This window comes from Drosophila busckii, chromosome 2R (genome assembly GCF_011750605.1).
Source record: "Drosophila busckii strain San Diego stock center, stock number 13000-0081.31 chromosome 2R, ASM1175060v1, whole genome shotgun sequence".
Classification (NCBI taxonomy): Eukaryota; Metazoa; Arthropoda; class Insecta; order Diptera; family Drosophilidae; genus Drosophila; species Drosophila busckii.
The window spans coordinates 11093791-11120214 of record NC_046605.1 but is presented as its reverse complement, the minus strand read 5'-3'; the positions used below and the strand labels follow the sequence as shown (position 1 = coordinate 11120214).

At 37.5% G+C, this 26424-nt stretch overlaps 1 protein-coding gene across 3 annotated transcripts in view; it reads left to right on the top strand.

Annotated features, from left to right (window-relative positions):
• The window catches only part of LOC108596192 (histone-lysine N-methyltransferase 2D), a 44399-nt gene extending 19709 nt beyond the window's left edge, over nucleotides 1-24690 (top strand). Inside the window, exons 4-11 of one of the 3 annotated variants that reach the window (XM_017981708.2) lie at nucleotides 19206-20057; nucleotides 20229-20367; nucleotides 21344-21844; nucleotides 21921-22124; nucleotides 22179-22568; nucleotides 22789-22891; nucleotides 22955-23138; nucleotides 23711-24010. In XM_017981708.2, coding sequence (XP_017837197.1) covers nucleotides 19206-20057; nucleotides 20229-20367; nucleotides 21344-21844; nucleotides 21921-22124; nucleotides 22179-22568; nucleotides 22789-22891; nucleotides 22955-23138; nucleotides 23711-24010 — 2673 coding nt within the window. Of the gene's footprint in view, nucleotides 1-19205; nucleotides 20058-20228; nucleotides 20368-21343; nucleotides 21845-21920; nucleotides 22569-22788; nucleotides 22892-22954; nucleotides 23139-23710 lie in introns of all 3 variants that reach the window. The other 2 variants (XM_017981707.2, XM_017981706.2) reach the window with 2 other exon arrangements.
• Nucleotides 24691-26424: the final 1734 nt, after the last annotated feature.

Genomic DNA, 26424 nt, shown 5'->3' with positions numbered 1-26424 from the left:
AGCGCACCCGGGCCTAAGCTCATGCCATTTGGTCTGTTGCTAATCCCTGCCACTAAAGAGCGCTAACGTTGTTGCTGCCACTGCCACTGCTGCTGCTGAGGCAAGGGCTGGCAACTTTAGCTCAAAATGTTGACAACGTTGCGGGGAGTGGCGGCGGCGGTTGCTGCGCAGGAGCAGCAGTTCGCCTTTGCTTTCAGCCTTGCAATCTGCACGCCTTGTTGCGGTATTAGTTTGCTTTACGTGATTTCGTTGCACATTTCTTTCTTTTTTTCCTCGCATTTTCTTTGGGGCTTGGGTGTTGGTAAAACCCCCATAGATTTAATTACAGTTTTCCTCTTGCAGATAATCGAATTTTTTTCTGCCACACACACACACACACACACATAGCTCAAGCTCCGCCTGCTGCGCTAGCATCCTGCAACTTCCTTTTAATCTGCATGTCGATTTCCTTTGCACAGATTTCTTTCATTTCTTCTGCTAGTAGTTTTTATTATTTTCTTGCTTTTTTATTTCATGACCTCAGCGCTACGCTTGGGGTTTTACCAGTTTCCTTTTACCTCTCTAGTTGTTGATGTTATATGCATGTATCTGCTTCTTCTTTTTTTTTTTCAGCCAAGTTTGCACATAAATTTCTGTTCAGTTGTAATTAAAAATTGCTTTTGAGCTCCGCATTTCTTACTCAAAATTAGTTTCTTTCTGTGTTTTAATCCAGGCGCACTGATGAAGCAGCAATCTGCTCTCATATGCGTTGCCTTTGAGTTGCTGCTTTTATTTGTTATTAGCAATCAGTTGAGCAGTTGCCTGCAGCTTTTCGATTTCGTCGATTTGATGAGCAGCCCCAGTTCAATTGATTGGCAATTGATGCTTGTCTCAGCGTCTTTAACAAATTTATATACTAGCTTAAGTTATGCTTAACTTAGTTTTAAACGATTGCATTGCTACCTTTTACTAATGACCTCAATTCTCTTTCTCTTTCGCAGGTAAGCAAAAGTCGTGACAATTTAAAACGCCCCAAAAGCAATAAAAAAATAAAACTGCAGCAATGCAAGAAAGTAAAAACTGTAAGTTTCTCTTTGATGTGCGCACAGATTGAATTCAAAAGTAATACACATACTTTATCTATATATAAACTGGGTGTGTGTGTGTGTATTTGTGTGAAATTATCTATAAAGCCATGCAAAATGCTAACTGAATCACAATGCAAAAATGTTGATCGCTTTTTTGTGTATTTCGAGTCAGAAATTTAATTTAATTCAACAGACTTGCAAATACTCTACGCTGTATAAATTTCAGCTTGATCTTTCTAAAAAACGAAAGCAATTGACGCGTTCGCAGCTGGAAAACTGGCCTTAGCCTTTTGGCCAGCAGTTTGCCTTCACTAAAGCGCAATACACTCCCCAAAAAAAAAAATAAAGTTATACATACTACATTCCTAACTTAACTGTTGGGCACAGCAGTTGGCATTCACTTTGAGCCAAAAACTGGGCGTGTCGCTGCCCTGCATTTGGTTACCTTTTTTTGGTCGCCTTTTTGGTCAATTTGCCACTTGCTGTGTTGCTTGATATTTAGTTGTTGTTATTGTTTTTGTTGCTGGCCTGGCACGATTGTTGTTTTGTTCGGGGTGTTTTGTGGATCGTATCGTCGAACGTTTGGTCAGTTTTCCTGGAATCGTCTTAGCCAATTGAGTTGATGGTGCCTTTTGCTGTTGTTTTTGTTACTGTTTGAACTACTGGACATATGTAGCACTTGATGTACTCTGTACTGTATTTTTGTTGTGTTTGAGCGAACATATTATAAAGTGAAGTAGAGTACTTTACTAGAGATGAGAGCGGGATGACGAATTGTCAAATCGTTGTTCATACAGAGATTATATAGGGTTTAATTCTTATTTATCATTATTATAATCAAATACTATTTAGCTTCATATTTGTTACTTTTGCGCAAATTGCGCTAAATAATGAGTTATCGATAGTATCGATATGTTTGCTATATTAAATCTGTTAATAAATTCATTGAATTTATATTTTCTTGAATCAATTGCTGCTACAAACTTTTACTCATTTGTTAATTTAAGCTATCTTAAATATCGTGTCGTGTCACTTACTCATCTCTAGCACTAGCCAGTCTTGCATTACCAACAAAAGCAACAACCACATTTCGACTTGTACACGATGTGCTAATTGAGTTAGTATTCTTGCATGAATCGAAGTACACAGTATACAGAAGAAGAAGCAGACCCAAGTCGCCTCATGACTCGTGAGTGGCAAAAAACTATTTCGAAATACACTAAAGTAGCCAACGATGACGATAGCGGCAACAATTTGTGTCTACTTAGCAACTTTTGTGAAAATAACACCCATGTAATGAAAAAAAAAACAGAACCTCATGCATTTACATAGAACCCGAATCCGAATGTATAGCTTGACCCTATATAGTCTCACTCTTATGCAAAATGTGGGCTCAGGGCCGGCCTGTTGCACACACACACACACACACACATACACTACTGATAGTTGTTGCATACGCTTATTTGTTCTCAATTCCGCATATGGCATCGAAAACCGATAATTACCCAAAGGCTCATACATACAGACGATGCGTAATCTTGCTCTCCCAGGTGTGTATGTGTATGTGTGTGTGTGTTGGGCAGACCTTTACCTGCAGCGGAAGCCTCACAAGAGACAGCAACAACAGCAGCAGCAACTCAACTCGCTGCTTCAACATCGACAGCAACAAATTACTCACGCGCAAAAATTGTTGTCGTGTTTTTTTCTATAGTATTTATCTACATAAAGTATGCATATGTTTGTTTGTTTGTCTGTATGTGTATATGCATAATTTCACTATAGTATGTATGACGTATGCTTTCTTGTTGTCCATATGCATAAATATGCCTTCCTTACCTGTATGAATGCATAGGGTAGCTCAATGTGATCGATAAATATTGCGTTGTATACAAAAAAATTATCAATTGATAAATATTCTCTTTTCCAAACTCTTATGAATTCGGAATATGGCATATGTTAAGCCACATTTTTAATGATTATTGGAATTTTATTCCTAATGGATAAATATTCTTTTTGGAATACGCACTATTTTAAATGTGTTAAAGCTAAATGCCTAATGATCATTGTTTAAGCTATATAAGATAAATATTCTTTTTGGAATATGGAATATTTTAAATGCGCTAAAGCTAAATTGTTAATGATCATTGCTCAAGATATAAAAGATGAATATTCCTTTTGGAATATGGAATATTTTAAATGCGCTAAAGCTAAATGATCATTGTTCAAGATATAAAAGATAAATATTCTTTTTGGAATATGAAATATTTTAAATGCGCTAAAGCTAAATGCCTAATGATCATTGTTCAAGATTCAAAAGAAGTTCCAAACAAAAGAAAGCAGATTTTGTAGATCAGCAGCTTAGTTCGGCACATTTATAAATACTTAAAATGTTACTATTGAGTCACCCTAATGCCGATATCGTGTCGGTGTGCTAAGCCGCAAAAACAAAAACGAACAAAGTCAGTGTTTGTGACGACGACGACGACGGCGGCGGCGACGTTGATATTGCTGTTGTTGTTGTTGTTCGTTTCAGTCGCTGCCACCGGCATTCGGCAATCGGCAATGATGACGCCGAATGATGGCGTCGGTCTACCTGTTCGCAAAGTTGGACACATTTTCTTTCTTCCATATCACTGCTTACCTAAGGGACGACGCACACATTTACACCCTACCTGTGCCTCACACACACACACACAGCGACAGAGACAAACACATGGCTGAGCTGATAGAGTAAACGACGCGCAAGAGTCGAGCGCGAAGACTCGCTCTCTCTCTCTCGCTCGCTTGAGCGCTGCGAAAGTCAAGCCAAGCTGAACAGCAAACGGGCCACGCTAAGCTGCTGTTGCCGCTCCGCCGGCGGCGTTAACGTCGCCGTCGCTGTCGCCGTCGTCGTCGTCGTTGAAAGTCTTCGTCGTTGTCGGTTGGGTTTTGGAATATTTTTTTTCGCTCTTGCTCTTCTTTGGTTTTTCGAGTTCAGTTTGATTTTAATGCACAGTCGCAACGTACGTGTGTGGTTCGTTACCTGTCGCTCTTTCTACCTCTGCTTCTTACGCTTTGAGCGCTGCTTCGCGTAGCACACGTCGTTTATTTTTGTGTTGTCGCGCGAAAAACAAAAAAAAAAAAGAGTAAAGATTGAAACGAAAAGTGCAAGCAAAAGCAAAAAGAATATGCTACAATAACAAAAGTGCAGCAGCAATAAAATAAAAAGTAAAGTTAAGAAAACAAACAACAAACAAGCTGCAGATCAAAAGAAAGTTGAAGAAAGTAAGTTTGCAGTTTTTTTTTTTGGCAAAGTGAAGAAAGAGAGCGCGATTGAGCGAGCGAGCGAGCGAAACTTGATTGAACTTACACTTGTTGCTGACCCAAACGATCACCGGATGTGTTCAGCTAATGTGTGTGACAGCCATTTTGTATTTTTATATATATGCGCGCAACTGCTCATTAGTTGCGCGCTCTCGCTCGCACTCGCTCGCACTCGCTTATGTGTGTGTACAATTATTGATTGATTAATTATTGCTGACGCGTATGCCTCGACGTCCATGCCGAACATTCGACCCTTTGCAAAACCGGTTCATTGACGCCTCAGTCCGTCGTCGTCGTCTGCGTGTGGCACTCTCTCTTTTTAGTTGTTGTATTACGCTCTAAGCGCATTAGTCGGCCACCTCAATAGGAAAGCGGGGTGGGGGGAGGCGTAGTGCCGCCCATCCCTGGGTCTAGTTATAATCCAATTGCTGCGCGATCATCGATTATGCAGACGGCAGCGCCTGCAAGTTGCAACATCACAATTCAATCAACTTGTGTGTGTGTGTTAGCTTTAGTCTAGCTTCTAGTATTGCTCTTATTTCATTTTTATTTTGCTGGTCATTTGCAATTAACACTTTGCGTACGTGCTGGCGGCATGGACTGCAGCTTAATCAGCAGCCAGCTGGAAACTTGCAGCGCATGCCACACCACAAAGCTAATCAGCGTGCAACGACTTTCTCGTTAGTTTGTATGCCACTTTTTGTTGTTGTTGTTGCCATGTCGCTGTTGCGCTTTGGTTTTGCTGTAATTATTATTTTATAATCAACTTATTAGCAAGACACACACACACATACATACACACACACACTAATGCGTTTTAGCTGTTGTCTATTGTTGAGCCAAAATTCAATTAAAAATCTCTAGTGTAGTGTGGTGCGTTCACATTCTATTTCTTATTGAGGTCTGTCGCAAATAGAAGAAAATTAGACATGTGTGCGTGTTAGCTTTAGTTGCTTGTTAATAGCATAAGCTATTATAAGCTGTAAATTAGACTGCCAATTAGATCAAGTCTATATATATTTAAAGATGTAAAGTAAGTTCTATGACTATTTACATATTAGATCAAGCCAAAAGTCCCAGTAGCTAAGGCTGCCTCCCCTGAAGCTTAAGTTTTAACTTAAGTCTACAGTTATATAAATAAATAAATAAAAAAAATATAATAAAAATAAATATAAAAAAATAAATATAAAAAAAATAAAAATAAAATAAAAATAAATATAAAAAAATAAAATAAATACAATAAATTTAAAAAAAATAAATAAATATAATATTAAAAAAAAAATAAATATAAAAATAATATAAAAATAATATATAAAATAATATAAATATAAATATAAATATAAATATAAAAAAATAAATAAAATAAGAAAATCAAGCATAAAATGTAAATATTTTAAATATTTTAAACTGCATTTATATAAAGTATATGTATATGTTTTTAAATTTTGCCCCGCAGCCAACAATGAGCTCATCCTCAAAACATAAATTCATAAGCTTATGTAATCATTTTACAATTTTTGTTGTTAACGTATTGTGTAACACATTAAAGTTTCATAATTTGCAAAATGCCACAAAAAGTTGCCTGATTGCCAATCAGACATATGTATATATATATATGAACGCCATATAATTAACACTAATTAATCACAGCGTTAGCCAAAGACTTTTGCAAAAATCAATTTAAAATCCAAAAATTTGTTCACGTGTGTGTGTTTTTTGTCGTAGGCCTTGAACTTGTCTTGGAAGCTTTAGTTATGGCGCCCAAATGAACTCTGAGAAAATTAAATTCATTTATTACAATGATGTTGATAATTTTGTTATTGTTGTAGCTCATTACGGCCGTATTCAATGGTTGACGATGCCAACAAACTCATTAGACCTTGAATAAATATAAAAATAATATAAAAGCATAACAATTTTAGTTTTTTAGTGCGTTTGCCACAGGTGCGTAGAATTAATCACCAGCCAAAAAATACAAAAAAAAGAACAAACTGTATAGAAATAAAGTATAAAGTGCGGCTCCCATGACAATTAAAGTGTGTGTGCGTTGCTTCTAGGTAAACGCACATATTGCAGCTGTATGTGTGTGCGTGTGTGTTTGTGTGTGTGCATTGACTTTACAAGCCGCTTAGGCATTACGCCTAAAAAACTCTAACCAAATCTTTTGTTTGCCCGCTGATTGCGATCGCAGTACAAAACAAAAAGTGACTTTCAATTTTAGATATATATTTTTTATTGTATTGTCTGTGCCACAGTTTATTTAGTCTCGTGTGGCAGCAACAGGTTGCGCGGCAGGTAGCTAAGTCTGTTGAGCTCCTTTAATTGCTACACTGGGCAACAAAAAAATAGTCATTGTAAACAACATACATATAAAAGCTAGAAGAAAATGTATATAAATATAATAAAAATAAAAAAATATACTGAGCCCAAAATATATAAAATAAAAATAATAATTAAAAAAACATATATATATTATAAATATTAAAAATTAAAAAAAAAATAAACACTTAATAAATTAAATAATAAAAACTAATAAAATGGCATTTTGCTTAAAAGTATGTTTATTTAATATTAAAATTTATTTGCAACTTTGTGCTGTAAAAACTCTTTGTATAATTTTTAACAAACTTGTCTGTAATTTTTCAATGAAAGTTATCTAATAATACAAAATATAATTGAAAAAAGTAGATAAAATATAATAAAAAATACCTATAAAATAAAAAATAATTTAAAAAAAATAATGGTAAAAATAAATAATAAAAATGAAAATATATTTTATTATATGTAACTTATTGAAATTAATTTATTTTACAAATTCTATAATTTTTAAGAAACTTGTCTGTAATTTTTCAATAAGAAACTGTTTGTTTATTGTGTTTTAAATTGTAGACTAGTGTAAGCATTAGAGACTCACTAACAACAAACAAAAAACTCATAACGAATGCGTTTGGATGCGTTTTTTGCTGCGACTAGGAACAGGAACCTGTTTTTATTGAGCTCAGACTAAAACACGTTTGTGTGCGCTCAGTCGGTCCTGGCCGACAGCTTTGGTCTGCTCTTTTTTTTTAGGCTTAGATATGAGAACGGAGACGCGCCTGCTGTGGCGGCTTCAAGGTTATAATACTTGAAATACTTCTTTGAGAGCTACCCAAACTCATCCACAAGATGCGCGCAATTTACGAAACAGACCTTGACCTTGTGTGTTTGAGCCAAAGAACCAAATTGAAAGAAAGAGCAAGAGAGTGAGTGAGTGAGAGAGAGCGAGAGGCTGATCCTATTCCTAGCAACTTCAGTGTGTGTGTGTGTGTGTGTGTTTGCTTGTCTGGCTTTTGCTATTTCTTGCATAATTTATGTCTGGAAATCTAGGTTACATCGTCACACATATGTGTGTGTGTGTGTGTTTGTGTGTCTAGGCCCTGTTATCAAACTGGCTACAACATTATGCGCACGTCTTGTGCCCACCTGTTCGGTTCGGTTCTGTTCTGTTCTGTTCCTGCTACACAAACATCTTCTCTTTTTGCTCTACTTCGTTTACTTCGTTACTTGTATGTTTTATTTTATTCGCGTGCTTGACTTTTATTTTGTTTGCCTTTGGTTTTCTTTGCTTTTGGCCTCCTCCTTGACGTTTGGCGCATTTTCAAACGTTTTGCTTTTTGATTAAATTTTATGTTCGGGGGCACACTCACCTACATTTGCGCTATAAACAGTTGTACCAAGGGTAGGGGAGGGGTGAGCGTCCATACGTAACGTATTCCTGTTGCTGCTTTGCTTTTGAAACGAGTTTTTCCCTACACTTGCTTTTCACATCTCCTTTTTTTTTCTTGTTGCTGCTGCTGCTGCTCTGCACTTCAAACAGGTCGCGTTTTCTTTTAACAAAGTCGTCGACGTCGCCGTCGTCGTCATCGTCATCTACTACTTTTACTTTATGTTTTGCTGTTTTTGCTCTTTTGCCCACTTTCTCGTCGTTCCTCTCTATTTGGCTTTTATCTCTCGCATATGTTTAGCTTGCGCTTACGTCCTTGAAGATTTGTCTTATTTTCGTTTTTATATTTTTATTTTGTTTATAGGTTTCTCTCTCTCTCTCCATCTCTTGTGTCTTGTCTTTGTTATTGTTTGCCTTTCGCTCTACTCGCAGCTCTCTTTTGCTTTGCTCACAGCTGTTTAAAGCATAAGTGGGTCGCACTTTACCTGAGCCATTGTCGCCGAGTCTTATGGGAATATTCTTCCAAAAGGAATAAAGACGTAGCTTGGAATAGTAAAGAACGGATGAATGGATGAGTATTAAAGTTGCTATGGATTACAAAATTTAAGTTAAACTTTCGATTGCTTTGAGTTAAACATTTTCATCGAAACTAAAATTATTATTCGAGCATTAAGATATGAGATTATGCGATCTTAAGCTTCAACGCTAATGCTAAGCTGCAAATAATTGTAGCTTAAATTTAACGAACTTCAACATAATTATCTTATATTATTATCAACTGCTCAACACTCAATTCTTCAACACTTAAAGAACTCTATGCGCAGCAATCGTGAGTTCACTCACTTTACGTGCATGATTACTCAATTGTAGCTTAAAAGAATTAACAACAAATGCTATAAATAACACTTTTGCCGGTAGTTCTTGCCGTTCTTGTTGTTGGCCATAATGTGTAAGCCAACACTTGACTTTACTGCGACGGGGTAGAGAGTGAGTGAGATACACACACATACATAAAAATAAAACCAGTAATGTTCGTTCTGCTCTTGACGGGGTCTGAGGTCTTGTATGTATATGCTGGCCTGCCTATTATTAACTTGGCTACTTGGCTTGGCTTCTTTGCTTATATGTGTATGTACGTCTGTCTGGCCATAACCATGACTTCGTCTTCCTCGCGGTGCTTTGAGGTCAACAAACAGCTGCTGCTGCTGCTGCTCTTGCCTGGGCTGCCATTTGGCTGGGAAACAGTCTCTCGACTTTGCGCTCGCTCTTGTGGTTTGTGCTGAAGTCATGCGTTTACACACACACACAGATACACACACACATATGCATAGCCGGCATCTGGAAACCTGTTTCTTGTCTCACCGGCGGCCAAAATATATATGTAATACATATGTGTATACAAATTTGAAGTTTCTCAGGCGCGCATGTCTTAGCCATGGCTCAAGCGTTTTTCTTGTTTGGCTGCTAAGCTTAGTTCGCACGTTCTGTGTTCCTTTTACGAGTTTTTTTTTTGGTTTCTCATCGATCAAGATTTCCGCTCAATTTGTTAATCAAAACGCTCAGTTGTTATTTTGTAAGAACGGAAGTTTGAATTTCAAAATCAGCTATAGTTCTATATATGCTTGCGCAACTGCTCAGTCATAAATTCCCTGGCAACTGTCCTCAAAATCTTTTATATGTGTACACACGATTTATACACGTAATGTTCTTATTTCTCATCGTTCTACGCACACAAAATGAATTTCAATTTCTTTGTTTTTTTTGCATTCATGTATAAATATCGTGCTGTTATGTGCTAACAATCAGATTCAATTATAAATACGCTTACATACATATGCATGTGTGTGTGTGCATTTATTATAAGCGCATATTATATTGAAATACACTATAGTTGGGTGCTAAGGTTTATACAGAATAAAAAGCTAAACAGTTCTTAAGCTTTTTAAAAAAGTAAAATGGGTTGCATTGGGTTAAAATTTTCTAACATTAATGAGTAAATCCAATAAAAATGCATACAAAATTTAAAATATAAATAAAAAATATATTTTTAAAAAAATTATTTTATAAAAAATTCAGCATAGTTTTTTTTCTTTTCTTATAAAAAACCTTAAAGCTACGAATAATCAAAAAAAAAACCTTCAAAATGTTTTTCAACGCTGCATACAGTTTGATAAATAAATATCTATTGCATAAAGTATATTAAATAGTCGTGCTTGCCCCTAATATGTCTGTAAATTTTGAAGAACTCTTTTTGTTTTTGTATTGCGCGACGGGGTCTAACTTGGTTTTTGCCCCCTAAGTTGGCTTTGTATGCCTTTTGGTGTGACAGTCAAAGAATACAATTAACATAATTTACTTGCCAATACAACAATTTGCACACACACACATACAAAGACAGTCGTGTTGAGCTCATAAAGAACGTCTCACGAACAGTCGCTTTTCTCTTTCTTTCTCTTTTTTGTCGTAAGTTTAGCAAATTTGGCTAAATTGAGACTTGGCGGGGGTGTTCAACTCATTTATAGCTAAACATGCTGTTGATTGTTCGTTTGCGAAATTGTGTAGCTTAAGTTAAATATTGCTTAGAAATCAAATGTGTTTACAATTTATTTATTTATTTTTATTTACATTTGTTTCGATAAGCAGCTGTAAATTTACGTTTTATCATTGGCCACAGGAAGTTTACCCATGTGTGTGTGTGTGTAATCAGGCTTAAAGCAATATTTGTTTAACTTTTAAATTTTTTGTATGCATATATCGCATATTAAAATCAAGCAAGCAAAAGTTTCAATCACTTTTATTTTTATTTTATTTAGTCTGTATATATGCATATATATGTATATGTGTTTACTTTCATAAAGAAAGAAAGTTTTGATAAAAAAAATCTGCTTAACAAATTTGCAAAGCAAAAAAAAAAAAAATCTAAAAAGAGGGATGAGGTACAATTTTTTTTATTTTGGGGTCCGGTAGCTGTTTGCTTACATGCTCATGTGTGTGTGTGTATATGTAAATTTATGCATATCTAAGTTTTGTTTTATATATAAAATATATATATGTGTGTGTGCGAAACTGTCGCTTCCATATCAGTGCCTTGAAATCTGCATAAATGATGATGATTTTGTTTGTTGTTGCTTTCGTCATTTGAGTTGGTTTTGTGTTTTTATATAAATGTGAAATATTTTGCATACACATGATTCCAATGGGGCAACGGCGCCTACCCGTACCCAAGGGAGAGTTTGAGCTTTGAATTGAAATTTGGCAATTTATTTTGTTGTTGTTTTTGCTTTGTTTTTATTTGCAAGCGCTGTAATTAATTGAGTTAGAGCGTTAAATTGTTTTGGACAATGTAGTTGAAATAAAAATATGACGAGTTGAATTTAAAGCGAGCAAGTTAAGTTTGCAGCCAATCGTGAGTTGTTTATTATATGTATATATATATATATATAGCTTTGTATGTGATTCGATTTTTGGTGCGACTGCAGCCTAAACGGAACGGACTTGTCCGTAGGCATGAAACCATAAAAATGGCAAATTAACCGTGTGTCTGTCTGACTGACTGACTGTAAGGGCTGGCAAAACCTTTTGGCTGAGAAGCCACAAACAACAGCAAGCTACACATACATACATATATACATTTACATATACATATTGTACATATATATACAAGCTAAGGCAGCTTGCAAACGGCACGTTCGAGGTCCGTCCAAGTCCAATCAGCCAACGAGCGACGACGACGTTTGTTGAGTGAGTGACTGCCGTCGCCTGTTTGGCCCCCAGTTCCCAATTCTCTTGCCTGCAATCCCTCCGCCCTGGCATGTTGTTTAATAACAGCAACGGCCCTGGCTTCAATCAGCGCCAGCAACAACAACAACAACTGAGAGCTGAGAGGCAGCCTAGCAATTTTATCCAGCCATGCATATTAAGCCTCACGATTTGTATTTGCCTCTCGCTCACACACAGTCTGTCCCCAAGCTCGTCTTTGCCGTCTGTGTGAGTCAGCGCAGCTCCCGCGCCGCCCCTTGCTCAGTGCCTGTCACACGCTGTCGCCATCACTGTCGCGCCGCTCCCGCGCAACAGCGAGAGAGAGAGAGCGAGAGAGGGCGGCAGAGCGCGAGTTCAATTTCAGTTCATTTGCAGCGCTTACAGTTTATAAGTTTTCAATTGTTTAGCTTTGCTTTTTATATTGTGGTCGCATTGATTGTCCTGGTTGCTCTAAATGACTAAATGACCAAATGACTGAATGGCCGGCGCTTATAAATATTACAGCGCATATAAATATTGTTTAAAGCACTAACTAAATTTATTTAAAACTCTTTTTTTAACAGCTGTTATGTTTAGCTTAAATCTGGCAGCATCTGCTTGCTTCCTGTTCTCAGTAGCAACAAGTGTTATTTCCTGCTCAAACATACTCTCCTCTTCACCTCCCTTTAAGCACAATTTAAACGGTAAAACGTTTATTTTTGGACTCCTGCTGGCAAAAACCGTTATTCGTTATTTTTGTATGTGGGAGCAGCAGCTGTCCACATTTAACAGCTGCTTAACATACTTTTTGCCTTACATACAGCATAGCTCTGTGTGTGTGTGTGTGTGTGCTTGTATTAAATCCGCACTTGTGCAACTTCTTTTGCTCTTTCTCTCTCTCTTGCTCTCTCACACATATGTACATGGCTTTTGCTTCCTGTCTGCGGACTTGAGCCAACGTCTTACTAGTTGTTGCCGTTTTTCTATATTTTCTTTTGCTTCGTAGACGACCAAAAGGCTATAAAATTTGTACGCTGCTTAAAGCTTGTTGTCGCTGCTGGCAGCGCTGGCTGCGCTGGCTGCGTCTGCTTGTCTGCCTCGCGTAGTTCCTACTCTCCTACCTTGTTACTGTTATAGTCTGCGCCACCCTAGTTCCCCCCACCAAACACCGTGTGACGTCTTTATCTCATCTTTTCGCTTGCACATACTTCCCACACACACACACACACACGCATATAAACAGGCACACACGTTATTTGTTTTGTTGACGTTGCCTTTTGCTTTTTATTATTATTTTTCGCGTTATTCTGTGTTTTGCTCTGCAGTTTCTTTGGAAAAATTCAACTTTTACTTTTTGTTTTCTTTTATTATTTGCCTTCTGCGTACATGTGTGTGTGCTTGTGTTTGACTTTGAGTATTTTTTTATGATTATTTATTTTTGTTGCTTTTTTATACATTTTTCATTTGTTTTGCTCGTCGCGTTTAACGTTTGTTACGCTTTGTGCCGCATTTTCTGTAACCGGCGCAACTGTTCTCGCTGTTGTTTTTCCCCCTCATGTCTCTATCAATTTTATTTTTATTTTATTTCTTATTTTTTTTTTTTTTTATAATTTCAGTCACTTTAGCACATTGCGCGCTCGATAACAAAAACTCGCGTTTTACGTTTTACGCTTTTAACGTAGCGCTTTTGTTTGCGTTGCGACGACGACGACGTAACGCGCGCTGCGGCTTTCATTCATACATTTTCAGTTTTTGTTGAGCGCGTGTGGGGCTTTCAATCTAAAATTGCGTTTTTCCCTTTTTTTTATATATGTATGCTCGTTTGACTTTCTTTATTGCTGTGTGCATGTTTTTCTTTTATGACTGAAGGTCGTTGCTTGGCGTAGCCCTGGTTATTGTGTTTACATGTGTGCCTGTTTACAGTTTGGCATGCGTTGGCTACAAAGCTAATTATGTGTGTGTGTGTGTGCTAATAGCACGCAGCTTTTGAAAGCTTGCAAATTGTTAAGTGTTTAGCCTTTTTTTCTTTTCTTCATTTTTTGCTTGACTGCCGCTGTTAATTTATTACAAAAATACGCGCAACTCATTAATATGCGTTTGTTGTTGTTGAGTTTGTAGTTTTTATATATATATATATATTTTTTTTTTTGCTGTACACCTTTCCAAGTCAAGCAATAACAACAATAATACATAATGAAGCTATAAAAGCAAACGAAATGCCGAAAAGTTCAATAAACTTTTTGCCGTGCTAAGTAGCAAACCATTTGGTTGGCTCTTTTTATTTTTATGCTTCGGTATTGGACACAGTGTTAGTTAAAGTAACTCACTCTCTTGCTCTCGCTCTCTCTCTCTTCAGTTGGTGATTGGCAAAAAAAAAATATATATATGTGTGTGTGTGTGTCTCAATGGACACTTGAGCAATTCCGTAATTTACTTGCCGTGCCAATTTATTGTTGTTGTTGTTTCAAATAGATTTTCAGCTGGAAATTGCTTGCTCAAAAGAGCACTTTGGTCGCCCAGCTTTGTCTCAATTGTTGTTACTTCTTGCACTTAAATTTAATTAATGCTGACAATCACATTTTCCCAGCGTTTTTTAGTACATTTTTATAACTGAAAATATATATACATATATATATATATATATTTTTTGTTGCTTGACAATTATCTTGCTCGGCTCTGCTCATTTACTTTGATGAAGCATTCAACAGCTTCAGCCAACTGGTTTGGTTCCGCTTTCGAAAAGCACCAAAGTTTGCTCCTCTACCCCGCTTAGAAATTCTTAAAATATGTACACATACTTTCGTATATATATAAACAAACATATTAAGCACACGCACATCATGTAGTATATAAATTAATTATACATTTTAGCTAATTTGCAAATTTTCTCTTTTCTGTCTCGTTACAGGTAAATAAATCGCAACAAGCAACAACAGCATTAATAAATAAGCAACTTTTATAAATGTTTTCGACTGACATAGTGTGGATTGCTTAAGTTATAATTTATGTTAGTTTGCTAAAATGGCAAACACGTAAATTCTTTAGATATGAGTTCTTAATTCAAATATGTAGCTTGACAGTTTGAACTTTGAAAAATGAGCAACTTTTGGATAGTAACTTTCGTATGAAAGGTTTTCAAATTTTAGGTCTTTTATATAAATCAATACGATTTTATCAAAACTTTAGGGTGAGTCAGCAAGTAAAGCTGTTGGCCTCTTAATAAATTTCATTTGTAAGAAATGCGTTAATATGCAAATCCTTTACGTAAAGAGCTAAGCAGCAGCCACGCCCCCCAACCCATAGCAGATTATCAATGCCAACTAGCTTTGCCCGCTCTCTTTCACTCACTCTCTGCACTCTCTATCCCCTTTTTTTATTTTTTGTTCAAAGCAGCTCATTTGCATGCAATTATTCTGCCTTATGACAAGCCAGCCTCCCCCTCAAGCCACCCAAACCTCAATCAAATCGTAACCTAAAACTGATGCTAAAAAATGCGACAAGTACTTGAATTTCAATATTGATGCTCTGTAATTTGCTACAAAATCAGCAGCAATGGGCGGCTGCAAATAAAAAAAGTAAATTTCTGAAAAAAATAAACTGAAGTAAAGCACATAAATGACAAATGCACGCAATACAAGAAGTTCTGGTAAATGACAACAACAAAGAGTGAGAGAGATGAAGAGTGGAAAAAAAAGCTGCTAAATGAAATGAAATTACGGTATACAGCATCAACTTGTCTTACCCCCCTAGTCCATATGTCAACCCTCCAACTTGTGTTTGAAGGATGCAAATGTTGAAATTTTAAACCCTTGAATGTGGCCCATTGTCTTTGATAGATCTGCACTATAGTGTGGTGCTGATGCTTCGGGGTGGTAGTGAGGGGGCGTGCATATACCTCAACCCAAATAGCATATACATACAGTTACCTATGCTATGTCCCCACTTCTATATACTGCTGCACATTTGCCAACTGGGCTGTAAGTAAGCGCTTTTAACTATTTCCAGCTTTTTTTTGTATCATTTTTTGTTGTTGTTTTGTTGTTTCCGCTCATTTGTCTATGCGCGAGTTTTTTGCTTTATATATATTCTTTTCTTTTTTTTTTTAATTGTATTTAGTTACATTGGTAATTATTGATTTTTTGTTTGCTTTGCTTTGGTACAGTTTTGTTAGAGCATAATAGTTTTTTACAAATTGCCGTTGTATACAGCAGAGGAGCATCTCTATACTAACGAGAGCAGAGACAATAGATGTTCATTTAAAGCTCTTATTGGAAACCTTAGAGTAGAGCCAATTAATATTCCTTTCAGAATAAAAGAGTCGCAAGAGAACCACGTCCTTTTTAGAAAATCTATAAAGTTGTCCAAAGCTGTTAATTTAGAAAGGATTTTTTCCTTATTCTTTTTGGATGTCGTTCAATTCTTCGTCTGGATTCTTCGAAATAAGAATTTCACAAGTTTCGAAAATTAAACAATCTGAAAAGTTTATCTTAGAAAGTATATTTAAGGACTCCATTCCAGAATAAGAAATTCCATTAAAATTTTTTGTGGCATACCTCCATTCCCGATTAAGAAATTCCTTTCCTTCAAAAGAATAATTTCACAAGAATTTCGAAAAGAAAGGATTTGTTTCTTATAATAGTTAAGATAAACCTCCATTCCCGACAAAGAAATTTCTTTATGATTATTTTGTTTAATAATTATTGCGATTACAAGTTAATAATTTAGTTAGAATTTCTTCTTAGTCCTCCACTGTCATATAACTTTATTTTATTTGCTTCACGCTTTTGTGGCATTTATGGCTTGGACAGATTTTGCCTTTGGTTAATTCTTAGCAAATTCTATTTTAGAATTTTCTATTTTTTCTAGTCATGCACAGAGGACTGTCGGACTGGCACAGTCATATTTTTTTGCTTTATAAACTTGTGTGTAGTTTGTTGTTGTCAGCTATGCGCTCAGTTTTCAATTATGCGAGTGTGTGTGTGTGTGTGTGGGTGTGTGTGTTGCCTTTGTGCTGGCCTTAGCTTTTGCTTTGGCTCTTTGGCTCTTGCTGTACATAGTGCCATTTAAGCTATATATCACTCATACGCAGCGTTGGTGCTTCATTTTCATGCACTAATTGCGTTAGAATTTCAATGGAGACTTGCGTTAACCAACCCCACTGACTGTTCTGCATGAGATTAGTCCCAGCGCGTTGATTTGACTTTGGCCACATAAAGACCGTTTTTGCTTTTTCTTTCCTTTTTTTTTTTTTTAGTTTTAATTGAAAGTTGCGCTCGTTGGCAGTGATAATCGAAGCAGCAGAAGTTGCAGTGGTAGCTACATTTAAGGCGTGGCCTGCCACAGATTTTATTTCATCTTTATTTATATATTTTTTTTCTTCCATTCAGCTAGAGGGTTGTTGCTTACTAACATTTGTAACAGTTACTCTGCTTCATTTTTTGTTTGTCAAGATTGCTGTTAAACCTTTTTTTTCTGCCTGTGTTGTTTGTATATAAACCCAAGTCCAAGTTCCAGTTAAGTTTGCTATGCGACGCTGCGTCAACGTCGACGTCGGCAATGTAATTAAAAACAAGAGGCAGCTACAAGAGACAGCAGCAGCAGCAGCAAAAAAATGAAGAAAAAATGTGCCAAGAAACTGGGCAAACTCTTGTGCTGATGTCGCTTGTAAATTTATTTAAAAACAGCAACTCGATTTTCAGCTACAGCAAATATGTTAAATTAGTGCAAGGGCTTAATTTTTTAATTAAAAATAAGCAAATTAATGTTTGCATTTGTACAAACAATTGTTGTGAGTATGACAAGCAGCAATTTTATACAATTCGCTAGCCACTTGAAGTGTATTTATCCCTTTTGCCAACTTTACTTGTTTTTGCTGCTTGTTATTTTTAATAAAGTGCCGCACGGCCCAAGAAAACCTCGAGCAGCTGCAAGAAAAAGAGTTGCGTAAATTTGTTATGTACTTGCGTTTTCTTTTTTTTTTTTCGTATATATTTTTTTTTTAACTTAAATAAATAAATAAGGCGTTGGGGCCTGTGGGCGCCCGCGACGTTGATGAGCAGAGCAGCAACCACAAAACCCAGTAGCTGACCCGACGCCGCCGCCAACGCTGCTGCACCCCGCCCCGCTTGCCTAGCAACCCTTTTAAGCAATCATGCATCCTTTTGCTGACATGTACCCCCCCGCCCCCACCCACCTCTGACGCTCGTTGTATGCCCCGTAGTTCCGTTTCCGGCGCCAGCCATTTGCATCTACCGACCATTTTTTTTTGTTCTTTCATTTATTCGAAGGCTCTCCACCCTTTTTCTTTTGCCCACACACACACACACAAACACTTACATATAGACATGTACATATATTTCTATCGTGTCGAAGAAGAAAAGATTTTTTAAACACACTGGAAACTGGACGCTGACTGCTTGGTCAGGGTTCATTGGGAAGAGCGTAGCGGAGGTTTTTCTCTTCTTCTCTTATTTTTTTTTTTGGGAGTTGGGTGCAACGGGTATACAAATTTTCAACCTACTCAATTTTTCGCCTTAATTTCTTTTTACATATATTTTTTTTTTTGCGCTTGTTGTTTCTGCGACTGTCGAGGGACCGCAGCAAAGAGGCGGTAATAAGAATTTTTTCTTTAGTTCTTTCAATTTTTCTTGCCTGCCGTCTCACTTCCTTTGACCCTTGCCTGCTGCTACGGCTGTGCGTGTGCGCCGGAGTGTTTTTTCCGTATTTTTAATTTAAAATGCGAAGCATGAAAAAAATATCAAATGCGCTTGGGGTTGAGAGTGCTGCTGAGGCGGCTGCTGCTGCTCTGAGGTATGAAGCAGCAGCAGCAGCAAGTCTTAAAAGAAAAACTTTTGAAGTAAATATTTGTCTGTCCAATTGCTGCGACGGCTGCCAACTGCAGTGGTCCGCACTACTGCTTGTTGTTGTTTCTACAGTTTTTCTTGAGTATTCGTCTCAGGCCTCCAATTTTGGGGCGTGGGTAACTGGAAGCTGGACGCTGTCCAGTATATGCTATACGAAAAAAAAGAAAACAAAGGCCATAATGACTGTCCCCAAATCCACAAAATACAAAAAAACAACAAAAAGTTCTGTGGGTTTTTTGGGGTGCAGTGGTGTTTTTTTCGTATAATAGTGGAGGTGCCAACTAAAATGGCAAAATGGGTGTGGCTAGTGTCGCAAAAAAAAAAAAAAAGGAAATGCCTTGTAGAAAATTTAATTGCTTTAATTTGTAAATAATGTCGATTAGACAGAGCGCAAAATTAAATTGCAGCAGGCTGTGCTTAAGTTGAAGTTAGAATAGTGAGAAATAATTTGTTGTAAGCTTGGCTGCATTAATTTCATATAAACTTTAAAGTTTTTATACTAATTAGTTGCTTACTTTTGTTCAATTTTAGGGTCTGTTACGCACCGCTGAACAATTGAAGATCAAAGGTCTCTGTGAACCGGCTGAGAACGCGGATGATTTGAATGACGCTGCATCGGCGACAATAACAGTATCGGAGAATATACAACAGGCGGTTGTTGGCAATATAGTGAATGCAAGTTTAGTCTCTGGCGCGCCCTCGCCCACACTTGAGCAACAGCAGCAGCAGCAGCAGCAACAGCAGCAGGCTCAAGCGCAAGCGCAAGCTCAGCAGCAACATCAGGAGCATCAGGTACAACAGCAACAATTGGTGAATAGCTCGTTGTTGGGGCAACATAGTTTGGCCACCAGCAGTGGCATACAGTTGGTTAATGCCGCTGGGCAACCGCTGCTGAGCACAACAAGCAGCAGCAGCAGCAATCTGCAACAGTTGCAACATCAACAGCAGCAGCAACAATTGCAGCCCACACCGCGTAAATCGCGCTTACGCAAGCGTTCCAAGTCACCTGATTTGCTTACCAGCAGTCAGCAACCACAGCCAGCGCATCATCAGCAACAGCAACAGCAACAGCAACAGCAGCAGCAGCAACAGCAACATCATCATCCGCAAACGATACTCATACAGGGACAAAATCAAGCCTCAATTGTTAGTCTACAGCAAACGGCTGACGGCAATTATATACCCGTAACTACTGGCGACGATTCCGATAGCGATAACAAGCCACAAAAGATCTGCAAAACAGAACAATCGGTGGCCTCACCGGCATCCAACTCGTCCACATCGAATAATGCAGCGGGCGTGAGCGGCCAAGCGATTGTGACAAACATTGTAGTAGCGCGCGACGGAAAAGATAAAAATATGACTAGTTTAGGCATGGGCATGGTAAGTGTCGCCACAGCGAATCCCACGCTGCGTGTCGTCTCTCTCTCTCTCTCACACACACACTCTAATACACTAACTAACATTATCCCTTCACACACACACACACACACTGCTAATTGTTTACAACATTTGCTCATTGTTGCATTTGCATTTGCTTTTGGTCCCATACAGAACGGCGGGCTGTTGGGCGTGCCCATGGGCTTTCTGGACTTTACACCGGAACCACCAGCACCATCGGCCACACCAGTCACAGTAACGGAACATGTCGATCTATCGTGCAACCCCAGCACCGATACACGCGATCTATCAAGTGAGTCTTTGGTAGTGGTAGTCGCCATTAGAAGTCAATTAATGATTTTTGCTGCCCAGTCTCAGTTGCTTAGCATAATTAATTTGATTTTAATATGTTTTTAAGTGTGTAATTTTCCAAGTTATATTTAAAGTTTAATTAATGAAAGGCTTTGCTGTATTAATTGCAATTTGTTTCGCTTGCTAAATTAAATTCTTAACTGAAATTAAGTAACTTTATATTAAATATTCTCTTAAATAGTAAAAATTCATAGCTTCTATTAGAGCGCTGAATTAGCTTAAATGTCGATACTCTAAAACTAAAATTCAATTCGTAATTTAATAAACTTATATTATAAATTCTTTATTACAAACGCTGAACTAAAATTAACTTGCTTTGATAGTGAAATATTCGTTTAAATACTAAAACAATTAATTAGAAAGCTCAATTACCTTTAATATCGCAGCTATTCAACTAAAATTCAGTAGATAATTTACTAAACTTGTATTTCAAATTCTTTTTTACAAACTGGGAGCTAAAATTAAGTTGCTTTGATAGTGAAATATTCGTTTAAATACTAAAATCAATAAGAAAGCTCCAGCTTTACAACTAAAATTCATTTCGTAATTTACTAAACTTTTATTTTAAATTCTTTACTGCAACTTTGAACAAAAATTAACTTACTTTAATAGTAATATATCAAATTAAATACTAAAATAATCAATTGAAAAGCTCAATTGCATTTAATTTCGCAGCTCTTCAATTCAAAATTCATTACTCAATTTTTAGCTATATGCTAAACATGTATTTTCAATACTTAGTTTAACTTAAATATTTGAATTTCGAATAGATTATGTTCCAATATAAGTAATTTAAATAATTGTGTATTTAAAATGTTTAACTACTCGGCAATTCTTGCAGTAATTAAGCTAATTATAAGAATTATTATCCAGCACTCAACTAACTCATCTCTTTTCCATCTTGCTACTCTTTGTAGATCCCACCGAACCGCTCGACATTGACAATCATTTGGCTCAGCAAATCCATCGGCTCGATCAATCTCCCATGCATTCAATAGCGCATCATCACACAACCGGCGACGAAAGCAACTCCAATCTGGTGCAGCACATCAAGAGTGAAGTGATTGAGGCCAAGCATTTGGCACATGTGCAGGCGCAACAGCAGCAGCAGCAGCAACAACAACAGCAGCAGCAGCAACAGCAACAACAACAACAGCAGCAGCAACAGCAACAGCAACATGCGCATCATCATCAGCAACATTTGCATGCACAGCAATTGGCGTTGAGTCAGCAGCAGCAACAGCAACAACATCAACAGCAGCAGCAGGCGGCCGTGCATGCACAGCATGCGGGGCATGCCACGCATGCGGAAATCAGTGGCGCCACTGTCATGGAGATTGATCCGAGCCAAATAAAACACGAGCCAGGCATGATTATAACGCCAGAGATTGTCAATATGATGTCCACTGGGCACATGGGTAAGTTTGGTATGCGAACATCTAAACCCATCGCTTTGAGTTCGATCACTAACTTGCGCTCTCAATTCGCTTGCAGACATGTACAACTCGGACACGAGCGAGGACTCTATGATGATCGCGAACGGTTCGCCGCACGATCAGAATGAGCCGCATTATACGAATTTGGATCAGCAACACGGCGGCCTGGGTGGCAGCGTTTGCGGCCCCGGCGCCGGTGGTGCTGGTGGTGGTAGCGGCGGCGGTGGCGGTATTGGTAATGCCAGCGCTGGCGAGGCGAAAGGTCAGTTTAATGGTCCCAAAGCTTGGACACAAGATGATATGAATTCAGCTTTAGATGCATTAAAGAATCAAAACATGAGCCTGACGAAAGCATCTGCCATTTATGGCATACCATCAACGACCTTATGGCAGCGTGCTCATCGTCTGGGCATCGAAACGCCAAAGAAGGAGGGCGGCACCAAATCGTGGAATGAGGATGCCTTGCAAAATGCCTTGGAGGCATTGCGTTCGGGTCAGATATCAGCGAATAAAGCATCCAAAGCGTTTGGTATACCCTCATCGACGCTCTATAAGATTGCGCGTCGTGAGGGTATACGGCTGGCGGCGCCGTTCAATGCCGCCCCAACCACGTGGACACCCGAGGATTTGGAGCGTGCATTGGAGGCGATACGAGCCGGCAATACGTCGGTGCAAAAAGCAAGTGCTGAATTTGGCATACCCACAGGTGAGTTCACTACCGTTCCATTCCCCTTTGCATTCTCGTTGGATTCGCTACTCGTTAGTCGCGTTTACTCGCTACTTCGCTACTTTGTTTTGACTTTTTGCCGTTTCCCCACACTCAACGTTGCTTCGCTCCACTAACTTGTTGTTGTTATTGCTTGTCCTCTGCCTCCCATTGTACGTGCTCTAATCTTTTGTTACAACTCTTCATGCCCGCCCAAAAGGAACTCTTTACGGACGCTGCAAGCGAGAGGGCATCGAGCTATCACGCTCGAATCCAACACCTTGGTCCGAAGATGCCATGAACGAGGCACTTAACTCAGTGCGGTAAGTAGTTTGATGTAGTTACCCAAGTTCGCATTTAACGTTACACATTATTTGTTGTTATAGCGTGGGTCAAATGTCGATTAACCAGGCGGCTATACATTACAACCTGCCCTACAGTTCGCTTTATGGGCGTTTCAAGCGTGGCAAGTACGATGTGGTGGCCAACACCAGTGGCGTCTCGCTAATGAACGCATCGGGCAATACGACCGGCAGCATTGAGATTATTGAGCATAGTCAGGAGAATTCGGTAGGTATTTTTGATAATATTAAATACACGAGAACACACACACATACACACAGTGAAAGAAAAAGAACAAATGGATTGGCTACTCGCTATATGTTTACTCGCTAATTGTGCGCCTGAATAACTTAAAAGTTATTTTTACAATGCTATTATTGCTACTCGTTACTCACTAGTCATACACACTTGTACATTTTACTCGTTGTTAAGTTATTTATAACTCGCTATTTATGTATTGGCTAATTATAAGCCTCAATTATTCTTTTTTCAATGCTATTATTACTATTCCTATTGTTTTGCTACTCGTTACTCACTAACCATGCACACTCGCTACTTCCTACACGTTGTTCATTAAAGTTAGTTTTAAAATCATTCGCTATTCGTTACCCAACAGTCTTACACACTCGCTACTTATTACATTTCATTCGCCACTCGCCACTCGTCATTAGTTTCACTGTGTCTTTTTGTGTGTGTTTTCTCATATTGACGAAATGATTTTTTTAATTCATTCTCTCTCATACTCGCACACACATAACTGCCAGCTTTAACTAACCAATAACAAATTTATTTATGCAAAGTTGCATATGTTGCAGCAACAGTTCCCGTACAGTCCGTCGCCGCATCAGGGGCCGCCTACGCCGCAGCATCATAGCACGCCGCAGCATCAGAGCTCGCATCAGGGGCCACCAACGCCGCAGCATATGCAACAGCATGTGGTGCACATGCAACAACAGTCGCCACATCAGGCCCACCATCAGCAGCACGTGCAACAGCAACAAGATGTGGTCACATCGAGCAGTCAAGTGGTGCATAGCCAACAACAGCAGCAACAGCTTCAGCAGATCTATCAGCATCACGGCACGCCCGAGCGTAGTTGAGAATCACTGCACGCTGCCTCAATAATGGGAGGCGGCGGCGGCGGTGGTGGCAGCAACAGCGGCAGCGGCAACAACAACCACAACAACACAACAACTACAATAACAGCAACGCCCTTTGCCAGCATCTCAGGTCTGGGCAGCGGCGCTCCGGTAGCCAACACGTCCACAGGCGGCACCAGCAAGCGCAAGAAAGCCACCAAGCAGAAGCGTTGAGACATCGATAGCCAACAACAGCAGCAACAACAGCAGCAGCAGCCGTTTGACGCCGCTGCAACAATCACAGCAACCACCGCCGCCTCCGTTAGATTTCGGTTTAACTCCAAACACTGGAAGCGCAAGCTGAAGCAGTTTCATTTGTTATTGTCAAAGCCAGCTTCAACTTGAAACAAACAACACATATAAGAAGAAAAACAAATCAAAATTTAAGAACAAAAGAACAGAAAATAATAATTTTTAATGGAGCATTATATTACACAATATCAATGTGTATAAAATGTAAATAATCTAACATGTATATGGAATATGCTTTATCTACACTATATAACTGAACATAGTTTACATGAATGTCCAAAATTGTAGGCTGTTAAATCCAAGGACTCGAAATTTCAACAACGGCGTACAGTTTTTAAAAATGAGAAACAAAATATCAGCTTGGAGCCACCAAGACGAATGTCGAACAGCAAAAAAAAAAAAACAAAAACAAACCTTAAACATTACATTATACTTAAGCAAAGAAATTGGAAAACGTTTTCATTTTAATTTAGCTGAATTCTGATACCACATAGCATGTAATCTTCAGTTCTGTTGTTATCAATTAGCTTAGTGTGAGACTGAAAGTGCGCCTAGAAAACTGTTACAGCATCAGCAGCTGCATAAACAATAGCGACAACAAACACACATAAAACATAAATAAAGGAGGAAAGAAGAACACACCACATACTTACGTTAGTATGTATGTTTATTAAAGAAATGCTTTATAATTTTGTTTAAACAGAAGTAAAAGAAGAAAAATACCTTAAACTAGAATTAAACCAAAATCAGCAAGGTCTTAGCAAATAAACTCATTAGCATGTAACTTTAAGCTACAACAAAAAACAATTACAACACACAAAAGATTTACAACAAAGTTATTTGAATTTTTAACAGTGAAGCAAGTTAAAATATTTAAACACTAAACACACTTAACATTGTAATCTAAACGAAACATGACTGTAAAATTGAAGTCACTTGAAGAGAAGAAAACATTTGAAATCTAAACTGTATTTTTGATAACTCTAAAAACAAACACAAAAAACTTAACTTGTATAAAATTTCAATTATTGTTAAAATGTTAAAGCAAAAAGTGAAAACAAACGCGATAATTTGTCAAATCAAACTTAAACAAACAAAACACAACTCACACATATTTAGCTTTTAATGTAAAATTTTTGCTAGTGTAGCGTTTCGACATATAAATAAAACTCCCAGCTCCCACTTGTAGTAAACCCGGATATAGTTTTTATTCTATATGCAGCTCTAGGCTGCGCCTTATATATATATATGAGTATATCTCAATAAGTGGTCAAAAGTCCATTGAAAATCATAACAAATAATCAAATTGAAGCAAAAAATAAACATTGTAAAAATCGTTTATGCAAAACAATTTATTTTCAAACAAATTCTTATTATTAATAAATGGATAAAACTCTGTATAGCTTCCATTAGTATATAGAACAAAAGCAGTATATACATATATATACCGTTCACAATACATATTTTTGAAGCAACTTCAAATTTTGGGTTTCAGCGAGAAGAGAAAACATTAAAACAAAAATGCAAAACAGGAAAACTTTTTGAAAATTGTTGTACATACTTAAATTTATAGTTTTTAGTCGTAAGAAAAACAAAAATAAAAATCTAAAAAAAAAAACACAAAGAAATGAAATGTTTGCACCTAATTTATTTTATGCATAATTTAAACCTTAGCGTTTACATACTGTAGAACTGAAATTGCAATATGCTTACCTTAACTCAAACATTATTAATAATTTAATTCAATTCCTATTATATTTAGTTGTGAACCGCTGCATAATGTTTTTGTTCGTGTCTATTGAACTAGACCAAACTGTATATCATTGTAAATTTATTAACCAGTTTAAAGGCAACTCAGCAGCATATTAATTTAAATTAATAGCAGCTTAAACCAATAAATATACATATATCATAATAACATTGTTAAAATTGTCGCAAGAACAATTAAAAAAAATGAGAAAATGGATGGAATCACAAGTGAAGCAAAGAACGGTATGAAGAACATATACATATATAAAGTCTAACAAACAATTAAAACAAAATTACATATGTTTAAGCTAATTAAAAGTGTAAGCGTAATCATTAACCACAAAATATTATAGCACATTTTGGATTATCAAGTC